The sequence below is a fragment of the Eurypyga helias genome, unplaced genomic scaffold (assembly GCF_000690775.1).
Source record: "Eurypyga helias isolate BGI_N326 unplaced genomic scaffold, ASM69077v1 scaffold5702, whole genome shotgun sequence".
In the NCBI taxonomy this organism is placed as follows: Eukaryota; Metazoa; Chordata; class Aves; order Eurypygiformes; family Eurypygidae; genus Eurypyga; species Eurypyga helias.
In genome coordinates, this window is record NW_010237699.1 from 1,785 (window position 1) to 27,765 (window position 25,981).

The window sequence follows — 25,981 nt, forward strand, 5'->3', positions numbered from 1 at the left end:
TACAGTTTTGTTCATTCAGCTGGAAAGGCTGGTAATTGCAGATTATTACAATACTGTATGTGATTTTTGTATTTTCCTACTAATATATGCAGGAGGAGGGGAAAAACACTAATTAGGGAAGTCCAGGGCAGATAAAAAGAATAAAATAAGTTAATGGAATGCCTGTGTCAGCAGGTATGTATCTCATCCTGGAGTACATCGTATGAGGAAGCACTGGATCTGCGTTGATGTGGAAAATTAAACTCTGCAAGGAAACCCAGGGCTCCAACAAACAAGAAAATTCATAGTTCAGTATCTATTAGGTACTGAGCTATCCAAGGATGGATTAAGAAGATGAAATGTAAAATAGCTAATTAAAAGCAGAGCTTAGGAAATTCACATGCACTGATGTTCCCTTATCACAATATTTGCTGCTGAAAATACCAATTTTTTAGCGCTGTGGGTAATGTTTCAATGTTCCCTAATCCTTTCTGTTTTCTCTGTTCAGGCACATAAGGAAGGCAAGCCTCAGAAACTGCTGGAAATGAATGAGCATACACTGGTGCCGCATTCCTATGACTATGACCTCATTGTCATTGGTGGGGGCTCAGGTGGTCTGGCAGCTGCCAAGGTATGAGAGAGAAAATGCAGATTTATTCTTTCCCTGTGTGTAGGTGGGTGACACCCTCAACGTCTTGGATCTGGGAATCTTTAATACTGTAGGAGCATAACATTTCTACCTTGATCAGTGGGAATTCTTTTGAGATCAGCTCCAGTTATACAATATCCTTTTCCTTGTGTTCTGAAGAAGAAAAAACCAAAAAATGTCACGGTATAATTCTTAATATAATAACTTGGTCCCCACTAATGGGAGATGATGCTCTTGCAAATCAGAAGGTAGATGTCTCAACAGTGTTTATTAGTGGTTGAGTTAATGTTCAACTCGTAATTGAAAATTTTTAAAAACCTATTTGAAATTAACATCAGGAGGGTTACTAGTTTTATCTGAAAGTAATATCTGTTCAGAGATAGTCGCTCGTATTGTTTTAATTCTTGACAATGGAGAAGATTTTGTGATTTGTGAGCTTATGGGGTTGCATAAATGAGATTTTGCCTGTACTTAAGTAGAGTTAGGATCTTACCCTTAATTTCTAGGGTCTGGCACTTCCTGCCTGTAGCCAAATAATTTATGATTTTTTGTTAGGATGTTGCTTTCAGAAGCATATCTAGAATGAATTGAAAGAGTTGACAGTGGTGTAGAATATACCAGCTCTTAGAGTTGTCATTATCCTAGAAGTCTGAAACTTGCTGAACTTTAATGTAAGTCAGTAACTCTCCTTTACATCAGTAGTTGGGCATACTTTGCCTCTTCTCGCTGTGGTAGAATTGACTATGTAGAGGTGAATTGAGTGTTCCCAGAAATAAACTACTTTGTTGCTCAAGACTTGGAGCTGGATTATTCCACCAGACAGGAGGTGCTGCTTTTTGTCTCAAGAAGTGAAGGAGGTTATCGAAGAGTGAAACAAAAATTAAAGTATTTCAGCATAGCATTGGATTCACATGAAACCTTGGTCCCTTGGAAGAGCTTCTATTATAATGGCAGAGCGCTGCACTGAGTGGTAGATTGTAACTTCCCCTGTGTCCATAATCTGTTTTGGTAGTTTACTGCTTTCCCATTAGTAGGAGCAATATTGCCATGGTGAAGGATGGAAAGTAAGATCTATAAAAATTCTGAAAACCTGCAGAAAAGAAGCACTGATTTTTTCAGATGTTGGGGATGTTTTAGGAAGAAGAGAGTAACAAGAGTGAAAGGGAGCTTGCAGTAATACAAAGACAGTTTGCAGGAACAAAAAGCCATCAGTTGACATTTCCGTAAGGAGGCTGCTCAGCTTTGTTGTGTACGTGTGTGAGGCTGTGAAGCTACAGCAATGATGTTTATTGCGTCATTTTTCAGCTGTGGGACAGCAAAGGTATGTAGCTAGGAAGATAAATTGCCTTGTACCTTCAACTGGGTATATAAAATATATTGCTGCTTAGCATTGTCAAGTGACTGTAGGGCAGAGCCGAAGCTGGTAGATCAATAAAGTCAACATCCCAGTCGGTTGTAAGGTGTGTATTTCAAATCACTGTCGTGAAGTTGAAGGGAAACTGTTTTACACACATACTTCTGGTTTATACCTAGATTCTTCAATTTTTTTTTTTTAAGTGAATTAATTTTCAGTGCTTTAAAAAGCAAAACAAAAGGGGAAAAAACCCAAACAAACCAAATACACAGCTCTTATTCCAAGTTCCAGATACCTACACTCAGGTTTGCAGCAGTTTAGGTTGATTAAATATGTGCTTTTCACTACGCCATGTGCAGTTTTGTGTGCACGCCTTCCGTCTCAGTTCTGCTCAGAGCTCGTTATTTTGGAAATGTGTCTCCACCGTGGGTGAGAACGCTGCCAGGCTGACCCTGTGCAACCCAGCGGCAGACCCAGACCAAAGTGCCACTCTCAGTTCACGCAGACAGGGCCAGCCCTAAGCAACCTCGTTGTGTTCCCGCAGCTCTGCACTGAACCCAGTGAAGTTTGAAAGCCTGCGGGGCAGGTTTTGTTACCGTGGGCATATCCCTCTGCAGAAGTAGTTCCACCTGTGGGTGCTCTCTACTGAGGTGGCAATGCAGTACTGTGTTGTACTGTGGGAGTGTGCGGCTGAGTGTTAGCTTGGGAATCCTAGAATCCCAGAATGGTTTGGGTTGGAAGGGACCTTAAAGACCATCCAGTTCCAACCCCCCTGCCATGGGCAGGGACACCTTCCACTAGACCAGGTTGCTCAAAGCCTCATCCAGCCTGGCCTTGGACACTTCCAGGGATGGGGCATCCACAGCTTCTCTGGGCAACCTGTTCCAGTGCCTCACCACCCTCTCCGTGAAGAATTTTTTCCTGATATCCAATCTAAACCTCCCCACTTTCAATTTAAACCCATTACCCCTTGTCCTGTCACCACCTGCCCTTGTAAAAAAAACCCCAAAAAACCCAAACAAACCCAAACCCATGCATTCTCACCAGCCAACACTAGTAAAGGTCATTTGAGCTGTCATTACCAAGGAGCATTAATAATGTATCTCAGTCCCTAAGCACCTTTCTGAGGCACTTTCTCAGAGGTACTGCTGCTGGATAGAAGTTAGCTTCTTGGCCAGCCTTGACCTTTAGTCAGAAGCAGCAGTCCAGTACATTAATATTTTCTGAAGGTGCCTACACCCTGCTTTGTTTGAAGTATGATTTGTATTTTGCATGATGTAAGATACATTTAAAATTGAAATTCTGATTGTTGACTATTTGGATTAACAAGTATTACTGGTAATAAAGCTGAAGGCTGTCCAGCTCCTCCCAAACCAAACCCAAGGCCTTAGGGTAATGTCCTCTGCCTACAGTTGTTATTGCTTATACGTCTGTGAACTCACGAGATGCAGCGCAGTTGTGGTTACTCCAAATATCAAAGTTATTTTGCTGCATCTCATGGGCGAATCTGTCAGCTGTGTAGTGCTTGCTGAAGTGTTTTTCTCTGGTACCAGTTAGCACTGTCAATTTTTGCCTCTTTCTTAAGAAGCACAAAGGGAATAATGCAGTCAGTGTAGAAATTCAAGTACACAGTATCATTTACACACATTGCTTTTAGGTTTGCTAATGAGAGTTCTCAGGGAAAATATCATGAAATAAACCCCTTTTCTAGTCTGGATGACATCTGCACATCTGGATAGTAAAGTCAGCTTGCTGCAGGTTGACTAACTTGAGAAGCAAGAGCTGATCCTGACAACTGCAGATTGTACTCAAACCCCAGTGTTCCCTTCTGCAATAAAAAAGGTTGGATAAGGGTGGTTGTAATACTTGACCGTGTGACCGCTTATGTCATTGTGTGATGTGGTTTCAAACGAACGTTTGAGAAACTGTCTTTGAAAGGAATTTGGATTAATGAAGAATTTATTTGATATGTTGAAAGTAAGTGGCATGTTGGGTAATAGTGTGAACAAACTGCAAGGATGGAGGACAGAGGAGATTTGGCTCCCAGAGCCTTCTGTGTATCGATAGTACCATGCTGTTGTGTAGCAGGGTGAATGCCTGTTTTTTGCCTTGATTGTTTTTTTCCTACTGAAAGCACAGACTAAGTCAGAAGATTAATGACTGTCTGGCTGTTCACTTGCAAATCATTCATTATTACTTAATTAAAAGTCACAAAGCTTTTCAGCAATGCACGATGTTATCATCTACTCCAAATTTAACCTGTAATATTTAGATACTTGTCTTACTTAATTTGTTTTGCAGGAGGCTGCCAAATATGAAAAGAAAGTGATGGTGCTGGACTTTGTCATGCCTACACCTCTGGGACAGTCATGGGGTAAATGTCTTTTCTTTGCAAAAGTGCTATAAAGGAGCTTTACGCAGAGACTCCGGTCCTTCGGTCCTTCTTTGAGATCAGCCATGCTGTTGTGAAAAACACCTTCTGTTCCTTTCTCCCAGGTCTTGGAGGAACTTGTGTAAACGTGGGCTGTATACCTAAAAAACTGATGCACCAGGCAGCTTTACTGGGACAAGCCTTGCAAGACTCACGCAAGTTTGGATGGCAGTTTACAGAAGAAGGTAAAAGAGGAGAACTGTTTGTGTTTTGGTTTTGTGGGTTTCCCCACCCCCACCCCCCCCATCTTCCCCAGTTTTCTCATTTGTGCTGAAAACACAGGGGTTCTTTTCCATGGTCATGTGCTTGTTGTGCTTCAGCGTGTGCTGGTTTTAATAGTGTGAGACCACCTCAGAGGGATTACACTTAAGTGCTTTTCAAGTGTAAAGCCACAGGGCTTATTGCTGTGCAGCGTTTGATCTGTTTATCAAATACTAACATGATCGGAAGCTAGTAATAAGGTCACTGTGTGAATAAAAGCAGTGAGGTACTACTGCACTGCTGAGTGTAGCACAGCATCGAAGGGAATACCTCAGAATGTCCCCCGTTAGAAACTTACTCATAATTGCAGGCAAGGATTTCCTTTCCTTCACTACTACATAGGAAGATGAATTTTACTTTGTATTGGCTCTAATGTGCATGGTTATAGGATTGGGATCTATTTAGGGTGTAATCCTGTAGTGGGGAACATGCAGGGGCACCTCTCAGGTGCACAGTCTTCATTTGCTGAGCAATATTACCTGCTCACAGCATGTGCCAATAGAAAACTACTGGTAATGCAGTAAGTGTAAATTTTCCATGTTTTGTCATATCTGTTCCACTGTGACCTCGGTGCTGACGTAGTTACTGGGATTTCAGTAGAGTGACCGTGGAATAAAAAAGGAGTAAGACAGACGTGACCGGGTCATGAGAAAATCTGAGAATACAAGGCTGGCTATGGAAAAAGATGAACTCTCAGGCTGAAAGATGAAACTTTTTCTTTTCTAACAGTCAAACACAACTGGATGACTATGACAGAATCTGTTCAGAATTACATTGGTTCACTGAACTGGGGCTATCGGGTTGCACTGAGAGAGAAGAATGTCACGTATGAGAATGCGTATGGAGAATTTGTCGGGCCACACACAGTTAAGGTACTGCCTGGCCATATGTGCTGGGTCTTCCTGTGGTACTTTCTGACTAGAGATGCCTTTCAGATAGAATAGTTTTTCCCTTGGTAGGACTGCAAAATACTCACTTTGGACTAATACTTTGTCCACAGGCAACAAATAAGAGAGGAGTTGAGAAGCTGTACACGGCCGAGAGATTTCTCATTGCCACTGGTGAACGACCACGCTACCTGGGTATACCTGGAGACAAGGAATACTGCATTAGCAGGTAAAACCAGGGAGGTATATGATGTTATTCACCATGTGTAAATGCTTCACCTGTAAGAGAAAAGTGGTGAAGCATGAGCAGGACTGCTTGGCTGCTGGTTTTCTTTCCTGTGTAACATTTTGTTGGGGGAAAGTGAGTGCAGGAGAATAGCTGTGGATGGATTTTAAGGTCCCAAACCCACTGGTGTGTAGTAAACACTGCAGAACAGTGGGTGGCTGGCTAGGATGGTTCTGTTTCTGACTGATAACAGCAGTAACTGAGAAAACCATAAATCTTGTGTCTCCATCATAAAATTAATCCATCAGCTCTGCTCCAGTTACTAGCACACCCACTTCCTCTTTATTCCTTACGGTCTTTCAGCTCACCTGCTGAAGTTTTTTTGGTAATGAAGAGCACAGTCTGCTTGGAGGAAACCTCCCAGCACAAATATCAAAGAAAGCAGGAGTTGCAAAGCAGCTGATGTGGTGAAGCCAGTAGAAATGTATCTGTCTTCATGCGTTGGGGCAGTCTTGGAACTCAACCCTGTTTTTTTCCAGCTGCTCAGTGAAGTTAATTCAACTTCTGGGAAAACTGGTTTCAAATGTCTGGTTAATTGATAAGACTAAGCAATTCTAGCACAATTTTGACCAAAAAAAAAGTGATATGCAGATGAAATGTGTTTTCATATCAGAGTAACTTTTATTTCATATAGAAACAGGTTGGAATTACAGCCTTGCAAACCTATAGATCATAGGATCACTTGGCTTGGAAGGGACCTTAAAGACATCCAGTTCCAAGCCCCCTGCCATGGGCAGGGACACCTTCCACTAGACCAGGTTGCTCAAAGCCTCATCCAGCCTGGCCTTGGACACTTCCAGGGATGGGGCATCCACAGCTTCTCTGGGCAACCTGTTCCAGTGCCTCACCCCCCTCTCCGTGAAGAACTTCTTCCTGATATCCAATCTAAACCTCCCCGCTTTCAATTTAACCCCATCACCCCTTGTCCTGTCACTACAGGCCCTTGTAAAAAGTCCCCCCCAGCTTCCTTGTAGCCCCTTCAGGTACTTGAAGGCTGCAATAAGGTCTCCCTGTAGCCTTCTCCAGGCTGAACAAGCCCAACTCTCTCAGCCTGTCCCCATAGCAGAGGGGCTCCAGCCCTCTGAGCATCTTTGTGGCCTCCTCTGGACTCATTCCAACCGGTCTATATCCTTCTGATGTTGAGGGCTCCACAGATGGATGCAGCACTCCAGGTGGGGTCTCACAAGAGCAGAGGGCGAGAATCCCCTCCCTCGATCTGCTGGCCACACATTTCGTAGCAATCAAACAAATAGCTGGCGTAATCCCTGTGAAACCTAAACACCACATTGTACATTTTCCTTCTAATAAGTAGTAGTGAAATTAAAGGTAACAGATAATATAGACTGTAAAGTGGTGCTTTAAGGTGGAAGAGTCATGAATGCCCGAGTTAAAGACTACCAGGTTGAGGCTGTCTGTGTAATCTTCACTGGGTTCCCTGGGGGACAGGAACTATGATGTAGCCTGTAATTACACAATCACGTTTTCCTACACCAAAACATTTGCAGAAAGCATCTTTGTTTAGCCTTTGCAGTTGTTGGCTGAGAAGGAGGAACTTATTTTGGATTTAAATCTGTGTCCAGTTGCATTGCCAAACTCTGCCTAAGTGTCCGCTGAGCAAACGTGATGCCTCCGTGAGTCCCTGCTTCCTTGAGAGGCCGTGCTTTTACAGTCCAGGTCCAAAGTCTGGTAGAGCTGACATGGCATGATGAAGCAGTGGGAAGAAACGGAAAGCAGGCAAATAAACGTTTTCCTTAAATTTGTACTTCTCTCTCTGTTACTGTGGTTTGCATTAATTTGTTTTATTGTCCGTGTGTTATTTGGCATTATCTGTAATACTTTAGCAAAAGGGTAAGTCCTTAGAGAAGTGAAGATGGTATTTTTCTCTTAAATTTTAACCCTTTCCTCTTATCTCTTGGGAGCTAAAATTCACAGCAAGATTCAGAGGAAAAAAAAAACCTCAATTTTTGTGGTGATTCAGAATGTTCATACTGTTTATTTTGTGTGCACTCCTAATTAGAATGTTTTAATCTATCATGGACAGATTTTGTATTCCATCTGAATTTCCCAAAACTTAAGTTGTTGTGTTTTTTAATGAGCAGGAAGTGGAATAAAGTCCAATTCTTACAGAAGAAATTAGATAAATACACAGCACAACATGGTCTTCTGGTTGTCTCTAACTTTCTTTTTCTTTTTTTACCAGTGATGATCTTTTCTCTCTGCCTTACTGTCCAGGGAAAACCCTGGTGGTTGGAGCTTCCTATGTTGCCTTGGAATGCGCAGGATTTCTTGCTGGTCTTGGATTAGATGTCACTGTAATGGTGAGATCCATTCTTTTAAGAGGATTTGACCAGGATATTGCAAACAAAATTGGTGAATATATGGAAGAACATGGAATCAACTTTATTAGGGAGTTTGTGCCAATCAAGGTAGGCTGAAAGTGATGCCTGACTAAAATTGATTACAGTATACCTACCATCATGTTTTAAGATGTGAATTATTTTAGTGAATACAAATTTGAACTTGCAGTACAGGATCTGCTATGACATAGTGTGGGTTAATGTTTTGGTTTAAACTGAGTAAGTTTGTAATGGAAAAGTACGATTTAGTCTTGGTATTAAACTGGTGAGATTCCAGAATTCATTGTTTTTTATCAGAATTAGATGGGTTAGTACATGTTGCATTAAAAATGTTGTTATTCCTGCTCATCTTGGCCCTGCAAATGTTGAATTTATTTAAATTCAGCAGTTGTCCTTAAACCTGTGAAACTCGTAATTAAACAGAGATATAATTTCCTGTAAGATCTGGGCCCGTGCATCACAAATAGTCATATTTTTCATTGCCAGTTCTCAAATTCTCAGCCAGCACATACTGCTTGTGTGCCCAGGGCCAGTGTACTATCCAGAAAAGTGAATGGGCTTTAAGTATCCATCATTTACTTGGCAGAGTCCTTAAATACTTGCTCAACTTTCTTTGAATTCTGTACTGGTGTGGGTAGTTATATGCACGTATAGGCAAATTCAGGTTGCAAAGCAGAATACATAAGGCCTGGAGCTTTTCTAATGTAAAATTGCCTTATCAAAGACTTCAGAGGCTGCTAACAGTATTTTTCTTAAATTATTTTCACAATAATTAGTGCTAAATTATTATGAAATAGGAAATAATGTATTAAGCAGTCTTCAATTTGGCATTAAGCCAGCGTGTTATAAGTTTAACATTTTGGGGATTAAAGCATTAGATTGAGTGAAGACTGCTCACTTTAACCCGTAGCAATATCAAGAGTAGCTTAAAAAAATGTTGTTGCCAGTTTCCAGGCAGTGGGTCTGACCCTCTTACGGGGTGGGAGAGACTTTCTGTGAGAAGTCAAAGTGGGACGTTTCAAGGAATTTGGGGTTTTATGCTTGTTTGCATTGCAGAAATGCCATGTTGTATGGAAACCAGGGAAAATCTAGCCTTTGTTTCAGACGTAGCTGTTTGTAGGCTCTTCTGGGGCATGTGAACGGAGGAAGCTGTCTTAGAAGAAACCAATCGTTTCAACCAAGTAGTGAGTGGTCTCCTCTGAATGCCTCCTGCGAAGAGTTCCTCACCCTAGTCACTAAAAGCACTTTGGTGTATTTTACCTTGCCCCTTCACTGCATGTCTTTGATTTCAATGGGAATGAAGTGTTTGTCCCTGTTTTCAGTTGAGCATATCCTTAAACTTAAATTGCTGGATATGATTTTAGCAGGTCTTCTCATCTCTTTCAAACGTTGGTTTTGAAGTTATGCATGTTGTGCTTATTAAAACCCTTCGTTGGGATGTTGGAAAACAGAAGATGAGTTGTTATAAATAATGCTGTCTTTGAATAGGAGCAGTTTAACAGTGATCCTTTAAAGTTGGTAGGTGGCAAAGAAGGTTTAGGTGGTTTTAAATTAAAGAAGGGGAGGAGAACTTCATCAGAACTCTTGCTTTGTCCTGTCTTCAAATAATGAATACGAAGTAGGAACTAGGGCAGCTGTTGAAAAGTACTTTTCCTTCTTTAGAATGAATGCTAAAAATTTTCTGTAATTAAGTGTTGCACACGGTTTAGGCCCATCCAGCAACTGAGCACCATGCGGCCGCTTGCTCACTCCTCCATGGGATGGGGAGGAGAAAATACCGAGAAAGACTCAGGGGTTGAGACAAGGATGGGGAGGGATCACTCACCCGTTATGGTCATGGGCAACACAGACTCGATCTGGGGAAGAAGAATCAATATTATTTGTTACCAATCAGATCAGAGTAAGATAATAAGAGAGAAAACCAGATCTTAAACCACCTTCCCCCCACCCCTCCCTTCTTCCTGGGCTCAGCTTTGCTCCCCATTTCTCTACCTCCTCCCCTCGAGCAGCACAGCGCAGGCGGAATGGGGGTTCCCAGTCAGTCCATCCCACATCTCTGCTGCTCCTTCCTCCTCAGGGGAGGATCCTCACACTCTGCCCTTGCTCCAGCGTGGGGTCCCTCCCACAGGAGACAGTCCTCCAGGAACTTCTCCAACCTGAGTCCTTCCCAGGGGCTGCAGTTCTCCATGAACTGCTCCAGCGTGGGTCCCTCCCACGGGGTGCCATCCTTCAGGAGCAGCCTGCTCCAGCCTGGGCTTCCCAGGAGGAAGGAGTCACAGCCTCCTTCAGGCACATCCCCCTGCTCCGGCGTGGGGCCCTCCCCGGGCTGCAGGGGGGTCTCTGCTCCCCCGTGACCCTCCATGGCTGCAGGGCACAGCCTGCCCTCTCACCATGGGCTGATGGGGACCCTCTGCTCCAGCCACCTCCTCCCGTCTTTCCTCACTGACTGGGGTGTCTGCCTGTTTTTTTTCCCACATCCCACCCCTCTCTCCCCTGCCAGTTCTCTTTGATTTCCCCTCTTAAATATCTTAATCACAGAGGTGCTAATTGGCCCAGCTGTGGCCAGAAGCAGGCCTGGCTTGGAGCAGGGGGAGCTCCTAGGAGCCTCTTTCAGGAGCCACCCCTGTGGACCCTCCCCAGCTACCACTCCCCCTCCCAGCTACACCAACCCCACAGGCACAGGGGCCTGTGTCGGATGGGTGCATCCAGCCTTGGGCACCTTACTGTTCCTGGTAGGGTGAGGGAGGGACTGCAGCCGAGGATGTCCAGGCCTTAACATTAGTGAGGACAAGAGAAAACCCACCCATGTAGCCTCAGGGCCCATTCACTTGTTTAGTTAGCTACCACTCCCCCTCCCAGCTACACCAACCCCACAGGCACAGGGGCCTGTGTCGGATGGGTGCATCCAGCCTTGGGCACCTTACTGTTCCTGGTAGGGTGAGGGAGGGACTGCAGCCGAGGATGTCCAGGCCTTAACATTAGTGAGGACAAGAGAAAACCCACCCATGTAGCCTCAGGGCCCATTCACTTGTTTAGTTGATTGATTTATCAGAGGGAAAAGGAGTGTTTGGGGAAAAAAAAGCCAGTGGTATTGCTCTTGCACTGGACAAGAACTTAGCACTATCAATCATCTTTGATAAACAAACAAGGTTTTATTGTGTTGGTAAGAATAAATGCACGAAGATAAGCTAAGTGTTTAAACATGAAAGTCATAGTCACAGATCTAGAGGAAGGTGAGAATATCTTTAGACAAAATACTTGAATTTTAGGTCACGGTTAAACACTCATTTTCAGTGATATGTGGTGGGACAAAGATAGATTTGCGTATCTCTGTTTGCAAATAAACCCACGCTCCCCCCCCCCTTTTTTTTTTTATTTTATTTTTCCGTAATGTAGGTTGAGCAGATTGAGGAAGGAACTCCTGGAAGATTGAGAGTTACAGCCAAGTCCACAATGGGGGACCAAATAATTGAAGGGGAATACAATACTGTGAGTTCTGTCTGTATACGTAAAGAACGTGAGACAGCCTTTCCTTTAATGTTAAGATTTTGTGGGGTGCTTTTATCCATAGTTTAGGTTTCTTAAAATTGGTTTTAATCATTACAGTACGCTAATTACGCACAATCAATCGGTAATTAATATGACAGAAGTCCCAGAATCCACGGCCATGAGTCCCGTGTGCCTTGCCAGATCACTTATATGCTTTTGAACCCTGCTTTTTAGCTTAGGGATGTAGATGAACTTGATGGTGTGCAATCAGTTTCAGGGTTCTTCCCCAGTGGGGTATTTGTCGTAAACGACAAGCGATGATTTATAATAAGTTTCAGAGTGACTGAAACATGTTCTGGAGGTGGCACAAAACAGTGCTCTGTGCAAGAGCTAAGCCAACAGGTGTCATGCCTTCTCAAGGCCTGTTGTTGCCGCAGCACCTTCACAGAAATTAGCGCTGCGTGGCAAGTCAGTCGGGGAACTTCACTGCACACTTAAAACAGTGAGATTGCAGTGTGCAGGTGTGTCATTACACGTTTGATTGACTGCTTCCATCACCCCTCACCGCACCGATTTTCTTAGGCCTTGATGCTGAAAGGAAAAGAAAAAGTGTTGGGAATAAAGTATTTGGAGCTACACAGAATGTGGAACGAGGAGCGTTTGGCAGCCTGGGATTTTAGACTGCAAATGCTGTGTGCCAGTGACCTCATTTACCTGTGTAGTGCATCACTCATCCCATAACAAGGACGTGCCTCAGTGTATCTGAGGACTCGTATTATGAGAAAGTTTAACAAGAACAACAGTGCTGTTGCACAGTGTGGTAATACTATTTTTCCTGGTCAACAGTACTGAAAGCTTTTTGCTAGCACAGCAGTGCCATCTTTTCGTTAAGGGAACTTTTGATTTCCTTCCCTGACATGCTGTCACTCCTCACAGAAGCTTATGAACTGTGTGTGATGCATTTTAAGACCCTCAGCTCTGAAGATCTGGAATACTTGGTCATCTAAAAGGCTTGAAGCAGATCTCGGATTCCTCCAGCACAGTTCTTGGTTGTATGAGAAGCACTGTGTAGTTACTTGGGCAGTTGTCCAAGACTGTGAAGCACGTAGCACTTTTCCTTGTGATAGTACAGGCTGGAACTTGTTTTGCTTGTTAAGGTAGCCAAGTTCATAGGATGGGTAGGAATTTGGCCTGGTTTGTCCATCATTCTGAACAAACGTTCAAACAAAGAATATTCAAAAAATAATAATCTTTGGCGGTGACTTGGCTAAGAGCCTGTATAAGTAAATGATATTTTCTGATCTAAACACAGATTATTTTATGGTCTTTTTATTTGCCTAAGCATCTGAGTTTCCTTTCTGAAGAGCCCTTTCCTTGGGGAGCATTTTGAGGTCATCTGCTCTGGCAGGGATATGGTATAACACTCTGGTATAAAAATGCAAGGAAATGAAAATAAAGAATCTGACCCTAACTGATTTGTTTTGGATACTCATGGGCTATTTTTCTAGGGAAAACTATTTGGCTGTATTTAATCTTATCATTAAACCCTGGTATTGTTAAGTCATGGTGATGGTGTGGCTTGCCATGAGCTCTGTGAATGTACAGTGAGTAACAAACTTATTCATCTTAACGTGACTCAGCTACTAATCCTTAGTCTATAATGAAAATAAGAGCCACACACAGGTATGCTTTTGAGGTTTTAAAAGGTCAGTCACGCGCATTACTGTTTTGCAGGTGTTGCTAGCGATTGGAAGAGATGCATGCACAAGGAAAATTGGTTTGGACAAAGTTGGAGTGAAGATCAATGAAAAGTAAGGGCAGACGCCTGCACAGCATTGACTGTGAGCTTGTGTCACTTGCTCTTGCAGTGGTAGCGGTGCGCAGGCATTCAAAGGCGGTGAGGGAAAAATTGTTTCCCGTTGGCGTATGAGTGGGTAGGAGGCCATGTAGCAGAGGGCTGCGTTTTCTCCCATAGTGCTGCCACTTTTGCTTTTCTGGTACTGAAATGTCAGTTCCTAAATCTTGGGATTCAAAAGTGTCTGTTCCACTCTGGTTCGCAGGTCAGTCTCAGCTTCTTCCAGCGACTGGGCTGTCTAGCACCTGTCAGTTTTTCCTTGTACTCTGTACACTATATTCCCATCTCCTCTATTTTTTCTCTCTACCACCTCTTGGGGCACGGATCTGTTTGTCCATACAAGCTTTTAGTGTGGAGGGTTTCATTTAAATTTTTGATGTAAACACTACTATATGTTTACTTTGAAGCATAAGGTCAAAGTAGCGTTCCTTGAACTCGCAGTTGGAGTTGATGTGTTGTAGTTTTTGAAGGAGTTTGGTTCCTGCCTTAGAGCAGCCCTTGGGAACGCCCCGTCTCCTGTAAAGAGCATTTCATGTTTAATGTAGTGAAGCCTTTGCACCAGGGAGTGGAGCTATCGGTAACGTTTTCAGTGTTGGTAACTCAAACATCGACTAGGCCTGTGCAGCCTTTGAGGAGAAGATGCCGGACCATGAACTTGACTTGGCAGTCTGTGGAACAGCAGTGCCGAGGGCAGCTTATATACGAATGCCGTGACTGATGTTGCTGAAGGGAGCTGTTGCGGTGTTCTAAATAAGTGGAAATTTTGATCCACTCAAAGTTGGCAGTCACGTTGTCATGTAGAACAGTACGCGTCTTTCTGACACCGGGTCACGTATTACTAGCTTAGTCGAATGAACTATAAAATGATCAGCAGAAACTGTGTATTTGTTAACAACAGCAAAATTGAAGAAGTTGGATTTTAATACCACGGTCTGCACTGGTCCCTCAAGTAACTGTGTGACCGTTTCTGTGCCTGATTAGGTTTCCCTGTTACATGTGTTTCCTGCAGTGATTACTGTGCTAACTCATTTATTAATCATAGAATCATAGAATGGTTTGGGTTGGAAGAGACCTTAAAGATCATCTAGTTCCAACCCCCCTGCCATGGGCAGGGACACCTTCCACTAGACCAGGTTGCTCCAAGCCACATCCAGCCTGGCCTTGGACACTTCCAGGGATGGGGCATCCACAGCTTCTCTGGGCAACCTGTTCCAGTGCCTCACCACCCTCTCCGGGAAGAACTTCTTCCTGATATCCAATCTAAACCTCCCCACTTTCAATTTTACCCATTACCCCTTGTCTTGTCACTACAGGCCCTTGTAAAAAGTCCCCCCCAGCTTCCTTGTAGGCCCCCTTCAACTGAAAACTTCCATTAGCTCAGTACGCTTACAGCTAAAAAGCTTGTGGCTGTCCTTTAAGTAGAGTGTCTAACAGCTTGACCTGTCTCTGTGCAGAAGCCTGAAGAGTAAGTTTATAGAAACTGCTTCAGCCCCTGGGCTGGGATTTCAGTAGTGGAGAAATTCTGTTGTCCGGCAGCTGGAGTGGGAGAATGTCTCTTCCTGTCGTTCCTCAAGGTTGCCAGTACACAGCTCAGCTGGTAGTAGTGGGTGTTTGAGGAAAGAACTTGTGCCTCACCAGAGATTTGATTCAGGAGGTGGATTGCATCTTCACGGGCTGCCTCCTTACCCAGTGTGAAAATTTCTGTAGTTTTGGTGAAATTGGCACTTCTGTACGCTCTTGCCCAAGGTTGTAAGGCTGTGGATGTGACTTCTTTCCTTCATGCTTCAAATACGTGTTTTTGTCTTAAAGCTACAGGGCCCAACTCCTGCAAGGTTGTTTACACCTCAGTCTTCACAGCAGGGCACTTACTTTTTCTCTTCTTGTCAATTCAAATTGCAGAACAGGAAAAATTCCTGTCAACGATGAGGAGCAAACAAATGTGCCGTATATCTATGCTGTTGGAGATATACTGCAGGACAAGCTGGAACTCACACCAGTGGCAATCCAGGCGGGAAGATTATTAGTTCAAAGGCTTTATGCTGGGACAACCACTAAGGTGAGTAACCAGGTGCCACAAAACACTCTCATTGCTCTGCTGCCAAGTGCAGAGTGCAAGTCTGCCTGCTTATGGCCAACCCAGCCGCCTAAGGATTATCCTGGATCATCACTTTAATTTTCCCCTTGCAAAGATATTACTGCAGATGTGTTCTGCTGATTGTGTAGGATGAAATTAATACCTTATGGATTAAGCAATAGTCTCTTTTTCGTATTAAGAGGTTTTATTTTTCTCTGAGTAATGATAATAAAATTAACTGACACCATTTAACTTGCTTTTAACTCTGCTGCCTTCCCTAAAAGTCAGCAATCATTCCTGTCCCATTAAATGCTTTAATTCATAGGCAGTTTGCTAAACCTACCTATGGTCCCTAAATAGAGTGTAAAAGGGTTTGTGATGGGTTATTTCTACTAATTAGAACTAATTCGAATTAGAAATAATTCTACATTATTTCTACTATTTCTTCACTTCTCATCTGTGTGTTTTCAATGTACTACTCTGTTCTGCTTACAACTGAATATGGACACAAAGGAAGATCAGGTGGACCAACAAGTCAGCACGTACCTATACTTGAGAAGCTGAATTCATCAATTCAGTGTTTGTTTCACGCTAGTGCAATTGCAGGTTTCAGCCAAGTTATGCTAGTCCAACTAGGAGTAACATGGGTACTCATTTACACCTCGTCTTTAAACCAGGAGGAAAGGAGGGTGCCTTTAAGGAACTGTTATCCGAGCGCCATCACTGTGGGTGCTCGTCTCGCTCTCGTAGCCGTAGGGCATCAGCGTGAGTTTTTCTCTTCCAGAGCCTCCTGTGTCCATACCAAGTTCAGCTGTCAGTCAGACCTAGAGCTTGATTGAGTTGTTTATTTTAGGTTGGCAGGTACTGCGGTAACAGAATCCTGACTCAGTGTGCATGATGTCATTGCGTCAGCCAGGCAAAGTTTAGGAAAACCGTAGCTGGAGCCAGAATTTTTTTTCTTGCTGCAATACTATGGATATGTCTTAATTTACATTTTATGCCAGGTAACTGTCTCTCTAGGTATGAAAATCCTTAGGCTGCCAAAGAAAGCATCATCTCTTTTGGTGAATCCAAGAAATGAGTAACTGCTTAGATGGGATCCTGGCTTACATGGCTGTTGTAACAAATCTGGCAAGGGAGACTGTGTGGAACATAGTGAAGTGTTAGGGACAGAGCGGGAAGCAATGGTTAGGGAAATAGTGGTAAGCAATGTCGGGGTTGATCCCCAGTCACAAAGGAAATTCAGTTGGAGTTGAAATCTGTAGAAATTAGAATTACTAGAACTAAGCAGAGCTGACCAGCCCACTAGTCTGCTATGGCGGAATGACTGATTTGGTGGATATGGGGAGAGCAGTGGATGCTGTTTACTTTGACTCTAGTAGAGGTTTCGATGCTGTCTCCTGTAACACTGTCACAGACAAACGGATGAAGTACAGGCTAGGGAAGTGGAGAGCAAGGTGGATTGAAAACTGGCTGAACTGCCAGGCGTAAAGGGCTGGGACAGCATGGCAAAGACCAGCTGGAGGCCGGTCGCAAGTGATGTGCCTCAGGGCTGGGTGCTCGGTCCGGTACCATTTGGCATCTCCATTAGTGATGGGGGTGATGAGGCAGGCTGCACCCTCAGCAAGTTTGCAGGTGATACAGAACTGGGGGGAAGTGACTGATGCACCCCGATGGTTTGCTGTCACTTGAAGGGACCTCGTTGGGCTGGAGAAGTGGGCGACGGCAACCTCACGGAGCTCAGCAGGGAGAAGTGCAAAGGCCTGCGCACGAGGAGGTGTAACCCCACGCACCAGCACAGGCTGGGGACCCACCGGCTGGAAAGCAGCTGTGCAGAGAAAGCTGAGGGGTCTGGAGGGCAAGGTGACCGGGTGCCAACGATGTACCCCCATGGCAAAGGTGGCCAGTGACATCCTGGGCTGCGTCCTACAGTTGCATCCTGGAAAAGCGTTGGCAGCAGGTGGAGGGAAGTGACCTTTTCCCCTCCACTTGGCACTGGTGAGACAGGTTTGGGGTTTGTGTCCAGCTTTGCTGTCCCCAGAACAAAAAGAACAAGGTAAGCCCAGCAAAGGGCCGTGACTGTGATTAAGGGACTGGGGCATCTGGCACATGGGGAGAGGCTGAGACAGCTGGAATTGTTATATATACCCTGCAGAAGAGATGGCTTGGTGGGCTCCTAGATCAACGTGTATTCATACCTGGTGGTAGAGAGTAAAGAAGATGGAGCCAGACTCTTCTCAGCGGTGTAAAGTGCAGGGACAAGGGGCCATGGAGCCAAACTGAAGCACAGCAAGATTCCATCTAAGCATAGGAAAAAACTTCTTTACAGTGAGGGTGGTCAGCCCTGGAGGTTGCCCAGAGAGGGGACCTCTAGGACACTAAAGCTCCAGGGAAGGCAGGGGTTAGTGTCTGTCTCTCGTGGCGTGCGATGAGGCGCACAGTGTCAGCTCTGGTGCTAGCTATCCCCCTGAAGGGCTGGAGTTCCTGTCTGTGGCTCTTTGGCATTGCCTAGGCCACGGCTGATAGAAAAAAAAGGTGGGTTTTGATGGTGGTGGTGTCCTTGCAGCATTCCCAGCTAAAAAGAGCATGCTTTGTAAAGGCAGTTGAACAGTCTGCTTCTTATCCCTTTTAGAAAGGTACCAGACCTTTGATCTGGTACATATTTAAAACAGGGCACTGAACTTCCTTTTAATCTATCTATGTTAATGTCAGTGTGGCTTTAAATCGTCTTTCTGTTCTTGCTCTACTTAATGCCTCTGAGAGGGACAACACCAAAACTGTAGTTTAATTTAAAATGCATTTTTCATTTTAAAAAAAGTAGCTTTCTGAATAATTCAACTTTTCTACCTGTCTGAATTTCTGCTGCTGAATTTTTACCCATTCTGCTGATTTTTTTTTTAGTGATGTTGTATGCTTTTTTTTTTTTTAAATTTGTTTTGAATGCCACACAGTGTGACTACGTGAATGTTCCAACCACTGTATTCACTCCTTTGGAGTATGGAGCCTGTGGGTATTCCGAAGAGACGGCGGTGGAGAAGTTTGGGGAGGAAAATATTGAGGTAAATGCCTCAGCTTCATTTGAATTTTAAGTTGCCAATTTGTAATTTACAAGAGTCAATTAAAACCACATTCTGTGTTGTGATCTGAGGGCAGGAGGTGACTAGCTCCATTTTTGTCTTCCTTGGCAGTTCCTAGACGTGTTATAAAAATAGTCCCCGATTCCGATAGCTTTAGTTGCAAATATGTTCTATTTTCGGCAAATAGGGCTTGAAGGTGGAATATTTCTTTTAAAAATTTAAAAAAAGGGTTCTTGGTGTCTGCAAATACCAGAGGATAATTAAAGCTGGCCGTGTGTTGGAAGCAATACATTGGTTTTAATGTCAGTGGAGCTTTTTTTAGCTGGTGTGGGAAATTCCTTGCCATCACAACCTTTATTTTATAAAGGCAAATGTTGTCACACTCATTTTTCCTGTTTATTTTGACTGCAAGGAGGTCTGTGCTTAATTTGACTCACGTGAGCGATCCTTCTTCATTCACTGGGGTTGCTGGTCAAGAGTGGAACTGGACACGTGTAAGCACTTAGTGCCTGGGGCTGTCCAGGCCACAGTAGAGAATGAGGGGAGGGAGTCTGACAATACACTGAGCTGCTGTGTCCCATGAAGATCACCTGGGGAACATTACTGGGGAAGTGAGCAGGTACATGATGGCTCAGAAAGTTGGGAACTTGTCTCCCTCTTAGCTTTGTCAGTTATGTTTTCTGACATGGACTGTGGAGAAAAGCAGTGAGTATGACTTAAAACGGTGGTGCGTCAGGTACAGTTAACCTGACTACAGGGCAGGGGTTTAAATGCTGTTCTCCCCACAAAGTTTGTATAGCCACAGTCAGGTTTTTGTTACTGAGTGTGCTCGTTTTCGCTGGGAGAGAGTTAATTAACTCAACACTGAGTCAAATTCTTGCTGTTACATGTGTCATACTGGACCTTTCTTTGCGGAAAACGCGCTTCTCATTTTCAAAGCCATTTTTGAAAATCTGCATCCAGAAGCATTTCTCTTGTGGCTAAGTCCTAGGTTAGTTTAGTCTGACCTCTCTATCGTGTCACCATATTGGCTTTTTCAAGCTTCAGTAGGATTATTGAGTTGCATCTGTCATTCAGACCTGATAAATTTCGGTTTTGGCAATGCTGAAATGCTTTGTTAACCCCATTAGTATGGAACTTAATGGAGCTGTCTCTCCTGGTTTGTGAAGGGACATCTTTTTACTGGAGTTGTGATTAATTAAAAACTCCCTTCAAACAGTAATCCATTTGAGGGTAGCTTGTACTGGGGACTGTTGAGAGTTCTGGGTAGATGTGTGCCTCAGAACGCCCTGTTGTCTGAAATACGTGCTATCCAGGTGGGTGAGGGTCTTGTCTGCCGTTAGGAATCTGTCCAATTTTGTTGGCTGGGGCGGACAGAAGAATGTGGTTTGGGGGTTTTTTGGTGGTTTTGTTTGTTTAGGGTTTTTTAATGTACTTTCCATTTTGCAGTGATACATAATCTAAGAGAGAACGCAGAAAGCATGCCCACATGTCTCCTAAACTCAGGGTCTGAGGCTTTTTCTTCCCTTTTTCTGCTCTGAGAAATATTTTTGCCTTCATTCCAGGTAGAACCAGAGACAACACAGCCTTCTGTAGGGGAAGCTGGTATTTGTCAAGTTTAGGGAGAGCATGGTGAACTGCATCCTGGAAGCGTAGTACGCTTACGGCTTCTTTTTTTAGACTTCTTGGATGACACCAGTGCTTGTTTCGTAGAGGCTTCCTTCTTGGGCCTTCATCAGGCGGAAAGAGTCTCACTCTGATTTCAAGTGTTCCAAACTCCGCGTGCATAGCTGATTGCTAATGAAGAGTAATTCGTTACCAGTTCATCCTTGCGCTTTGTCACTGTCGTTGAAAGTTCTCACGTGGGTGATTACCTGAAGCAATTGCATTCAGTAGTAAAGCTCTGCCTTCGGATGTAGACGAGGCAAATTTAAAATAATCTGGCAGTTTTTGGAAGATCATGCTCCCTGATGTGAAATTACACAATTAATGTTCTTTTTTAACCTGTATTTCCAGGTGTACCATAGTCATTTCTGGCCGCTGGAATGGACTGTGCCATCCAGAGACAACAACAAATGCTACGCAAAGATAATTTGCAACATCCAAGATAACGTAAGTGCATCTTTCCTTCCAGGGAAAACAGCAGCTAAATGTTCATTATGGGGACTGTTGATACTACAGAGGTTAACAGGTTATTGTTAACAAATTAGAAGTTAATTTAAATTTTCCACCTTTTGGAATTTAATAAATATTAATAGGATGCAGCACTTGCGTTTATACAACCATGTCCCTCGGTAAAACAGAAAATTCTGTCATTGCCATCGGTATATGGTACTTCTTCATCTCTGTAAAATGAGAAGTAGAGACCTCTAAGGCTGCTCGTTAACTCTGGGAAGTGAACAGAAATGGTTACAGGGCTTACGTGTTTGTCTTATTCTCCCCTCCCCAAACTGGGACATTCTCTTCTGGGGGAGTCTTCTCCCTCAAACTGAATTCACTCAGAAACCATCACAGCTTGTAACCTCTGCAAATCCACGTGTGTCTGTAAAACTCTTGAGCTCATTCTAACAGGATTAGTGTATCTTGCCTGTACAAATCTCATTTAGGGTGATAATGCCAGGATTATCCTTGGACTAGGTTAAAACTTCCTGGCTGTGGATAGGAAGCCCAAGCAGAATGACTAATCGGTCAAAAGAATTGGTGTGCCCCTCTGAATGACCATCATCTGCTGAATAACAATTTAGTTGATTTTAATAACATGAATAACTGTGAAAAATAATAGGCTGTAAAGATGTATTCCTGTTGAGATGGTGGCATGGAGTTATCCGTCCTAATAAAATTTTGGTTCTACATTATTTTCTTTTATCATCAGACAGATTTATCTTACTGCAGTCTTTCTCAGCATCACATCACCATTTTGGGAAATTTGAAAGCCTGTCTGGTTTTGCCCATCTCCTCTGTCTGGAGGAGTTTGCACTAGTGTGGGATTTTGGAACTCATGGCTGTGTTCCTAATCCAAAGTTACTTAAAAAAAAAGAAAAGGCTTAATGGTGATTTAAAGTGTTTCATTAATTTGTTTCCATTTCTTGTCCTGAAAATTAGGAATGTGTTTAAGCATCTGGAGGTAGAGCTAAAAGTTAGCCTGGATGAAAAATGTGTTCAGTAACTATTTAAAATGGTAGCTACCCCATTTTTTTACTCTGGTTTTATTTTTACCTATGTACATGTTTTTAAAGGAAAACAAGGATAATTCCACTTTAGTTATTACCCAATTATAGCTTTTCTTATTTAAACAAACCCTGTGGTAAATCTCAGTCCTCAGGCTCACTGAAACAAAAATAACCATTCAGTGTACTGAGTTTCCACGGTCCCTCATAGGATATTTAGTGGGAGGAGCAGATAACTTCTGACAGCCAACTGGCTGCATCGGTGCTCAGCAAAATCTGATTAGCTCCCCGAAAGCCACTGGAGCATTTGCTAAAGACTTGCTTTTCTTTACGAAAAGCAGGTGAAGTCAGTACTCCTGTTGAGTGTTTGAGTCACAGAGTCATGGAATCTTTAGGTTGGAAAAGGCCTTCGGGGTAATCAAGTCCAACCGTTCGCTGAGGATCTGTGTGCAGTTTGGTGCGTGTTGCAATTGAAGGGTTGTGTAGAGGAGAGGAGTGTGAAGCAATAGCATCTTCCGTGTTCACAGAGTGTGGTTACGTTAGTCTCTGCTATGGCTGGTGAACTGAGGAGGCGATGCGCCCCGACTCGGAAAACCTAACGCGTTGTCTAAAGAGGACCGAGTGCGTGACTGTGCTTGCATTTGATTCTCTTCGGCACTTAGGAGAGAGTCATCGGTTTCCACGTCCTCGGTCCAAATGCTGGAGAAGTCACCCAAGGGTTTGCAGCCGCTATTAAATGCGGGATGACAAAAGAACAGCTGGACAGCACCATAGGAATTCATCCCGTCTGCGCAGAGGTTTGTGTGTTCAGTCACCTGTGTCTCGGCTTTCCTAGCGTTCTGGGGTGGGGTGCTGGAAATCTGAGTAGCAGAGCTCTACGAGGTCTGAATTCGGGGGAAGGAGGGGGGAGGGAAGGACAGGAAATAACTGGTTTTAATATTTAGAAATCTAATTTTTAGGTTTAATATTGGATTATTGTTTTTAGTGTGTTAATTAGTGAAATGTTTATGGTCTCCCTGAACCTAACGCTCCCTCTGCTGGAAAGGAGAGAATTTCCCTCCCGCACAAAGATCCCCTTATGAAGGCTTCGAATACCGTTTCTGCTAAAGAGGTTGTCAAGGCTAATTGTTTTGAGATGCGTGTACTCGAATAGGCTCGTGAACTGGTGCTATGGAAGGGGACCAGCCGCGTGGCAATGACCGCAGTTAAGTTCTACCCTTCTGAAGGTCTCTCCTTTACTCTCCAGGACTTCACTTTTGAAGTGAAGCACGCGAGGCCACACAACCACTTTTCTTCTTGTGTTTGTCTTGCTGTTCTTTACTGGGGAGCTTAATTTTCTTAGTGGGTGAGGGACAGCCGCTCTCCATCAGAAGTACTCCCCTGATTTCAGTAGTGTCAGCACCAGTTATATGAGCGGAGGATTCCTGCAAAAGACGTGTTATCGCCTCTGTAGGTCCTTGTACAGACTCTGTGTCCTTACCTGCACGTGTAGCTACACAGAGTAGTAGAGGGCAGCAGGAGGGCTGTCTGCAGGAGTGAAGTCGTCTTGTTTTGTGTTCCAAAGTGTTATGGTATAAGCAATATAACATGAGCTCCGTGGATGGAACGGACTGCTGGCAGCCTGAGTCATCTTCAGAGCATCCACAGTGCACATCCCGGCCTTTTTTCCTGTAGCGAGATCTTAAGGGTGTTCTTGGAAGCCCTTGAGGAGGAGTAGCAGGTCCTTATCTTACCCCGTGGCCCTGTGGAGGGGGAACCCTGAGGGAGGCATTCCAACCTGTGAGCTCAAGCTGGGTGTTTGCATATGCACGCGAGGAGCGGATGGCAGTTGTAATTTATTCTGGACATCTGAGCTGCTAAAATTGAAACTGAATAGAATGATGATTAGACATAATTTAGGGAGGTAATTTCAGATAATCATATTTGTTTGAGTGGGGGAGGAAGAAATGGGCTCAGGAGAAATGCACTATTTAAAAGCTCCAGGGAACAGCAATCATTTTTAGTGTCAGCCTTCAAAAGGGTTTTTTATGCCTGTTACTTAATTTAATCTCTTCAGCAGTAAACAAAAATCAAAGTGCAAGATGGTACTCTTTGATTAAAAAAGTGCTTAAAAGCTGTTCGGAATCTGTGACGACTGCGCGTCTCTGGATGAATTCAACAGTGGATAATGTCGGCATTGTTTTTATCCTACGTCCCTGTGAAAACTAAGGAAAATGAAGTCTGATCCGAGCAGGAAAGGGACCGTTGCAGGGTCAGATGCTGACATCTTCGCCAACATTAGTACTAATTCATTCCCCAGAGTCTTCTATGAAACATGGTGTTACTCAATGGGAAGACGACACTAAAGACTGCGGGTCCCATTTCTCGCTGCTTACAAATCCCAGCCAGAGTTCAATTCTTGTGTTCGAGCAGCGTTATTCCGCAGAAAGCCTGGAGGCTGGAGGGGGTGTCTTGCAAGACAGAGTACAAACGGGTGCGAGCTCAGATTGGTAGGACCTCAGCCCAACAGAGTTACCTCTCAGCCTGGACTGTGCCGCACTGCTTGAAGTACAGGTGTGTGCAGTCGAGCATCCGTGATGGAGAAGGTGTCTGCTGAAAGCTGGAATGGTTTTTGGAGTTGGCTGATGATGGATTTTCAGTCCTGGGATCTAAAGTTTTGTCTTCACTCGGGTAACTTCACAAGTTCTGTCAGAAACCTCACGTTCCCAGTAACTGTGGAATGACTCCCAACTGGCTTACTGGAGCGTGGGAGCTGTGTGGTCCCCGCAGCTGCTGGAACTGGCTAGCACACCCAGAGCTTGCACTCGGGCTGAGGAGAAAGCAGATACAGTTTGCACTTTGGAATCTCTGCCTTTCACAGTGAAACAACAGTAAATGCTGTCAAGCCTGTGGCTCAGAGCTGCAGAGCTGGAAACCCTGTCTCAAGCCGTGCACTGTAGTTTAAATACAGTGCTGTTCTTCTGCCGAGCGTGTCAGGCACGCGTGTGTCGTCCTGACCCGTGCGTAGGCTTCGCGTGCTGACCGAGAGGGGAGGGGGTAGATCAGTATTGAGGCTGCTCTCCGACCAGCTGCTGGCGGCCCTAAAGGCAGCAAAGCTGCTACTTAGAGAACCGCAGGGCTTACAGATCCCCGTTATCTTCAGACGCTTCAGTGTTATTTGCATAACTGAAATGTGTTTGTGCTTTACTCTGTGCTAAGTTTATTCTTCCTGAGAGGTGGCTTTGATGGTAGCTAATTATTGCAACTTTGAACTGTTTAGGTAGAAGTGGTTTTGACTTCCTTTTTCCTTTCCTATATTACATCGACGCAGGACTTTGATTATTTGCGTAGTAAAGTGCTGATATTAAACAAGGCTTTGTAGGATTTTTCTTCTTGAATTTTGATGCCTTTTAATTTTACAGTAATTAGTCCTGAAAATGTTGTTTTCTTTAATGTGACTTGAAAGCAGTGAAGATTGGACTTTTTCAAACTAGACTTACTAAGTGTTTCTTACCTATTGTCCGGAGTGTACGGATCCCAGATGTAATATCTACATCATCAACCAGCTCCACATTTCTGTAATACCTGGAAAGGCGCAGAGGCAAAATTCCTCTTCCCTCCAGATGCCATAGCCTTGAGTTAACTTTGCTTTCCCAACAAAGAAGTTCCCTCTGGGCCATAGGCACTTACTCGTTAGGTGTACGGACCGGAGTTCGTTATTGCTGAGCTCGGTCCCACAGTAAAAACTTAGGAGCGATAAGACAAAAGGTGGTGGAAAGCCGTGTGATTTCTTTAATTCTTGCCTTTCCACTGGGAAAGGAAGACGGTAAGGTAAATGAAGAGAACAAAGGGTATTTGTACGCATGGGCACTGTCTAGTGGCGAGGGTGTGAAATGATGTTCTCTGTTACTGTTTTATTACTTTAAGAAATGGCTTTAGTTTTGAGCGTTACACTCGAGCTGGTCTTGTAGAAGAGAAAATTAATTCTGGCCACGCTAAAATGTGTCTTTTTGGCTTTCTCTTAAGGTATTCACCACTCTGTCCGTGACGAAGCGCTCCGGTGAAAATATCCTCCTGTCTGGATGCTGAGGTTAAAGACCCCCATTCTTGCTGTTGCCAGAGACTGACGTTCCTCG

General features: G+C 44.0%; 1 protein-coding gene across 1 annotated transcript; it reads left to right on the forward strand.

The window, feature by feature from the left end:
* Positions 1-484: 484 nt before the first annotated feature.
* TXNRD1 (thioredoxin reductase 1) lies at positions 485-25,981 on the forward strand. Its single transcript, XM_010147542.1, has 13 exons — positions 485-610; positions 4,284-4,356; positions 4,479-4,598; positions 5,404-5,546; positions 5,675-5,790; positions 8,048-8,273; positions 11,601-11,693; positions 13,428-13,504; positions 15,448-15,604; positions 18,574-18,681; positions 20,716-20,811; positions 22,529-22,663; positions 25,872-25,981. The coding sequence occupies exons 1-13, from the start codon at positions 524-526 to the stop codon at positions 25,932-25,934; spliced, it is 1,494 nt and encodes a 497-aa protein (XP_010145844.1). The 5' UTR covers positions 485-523; the 3' UTR covers positions 25,935-25,981.

What these genes read in the sequence shown, in the direction of transcription:
- TXNRD1 (XM_010147542.1), top strand. Translation starts at nt 524, where the DNA reads ATGAATGAGCATACACTGGTGCCGCATTCCTATGACTATGACCTCATT. An exon ending in TCGGGCCACACACAGTTAAG is followed by an intron (nt 5,547 to 5,674) that starts GTACTGCCTGGC and finishes CTTTGTCCACAG; the next exon opens with GCAACAAATAAGAGAGGAGT. An exon ending in ATGCTGGGACAACCACTAAG is followed by an intron (nt 15,605 to 18,573) that starts GTGAGTAACCAG and finishes AATGCCACACAG; the next exon opens with TGTGACTACGTGAATGTTCC.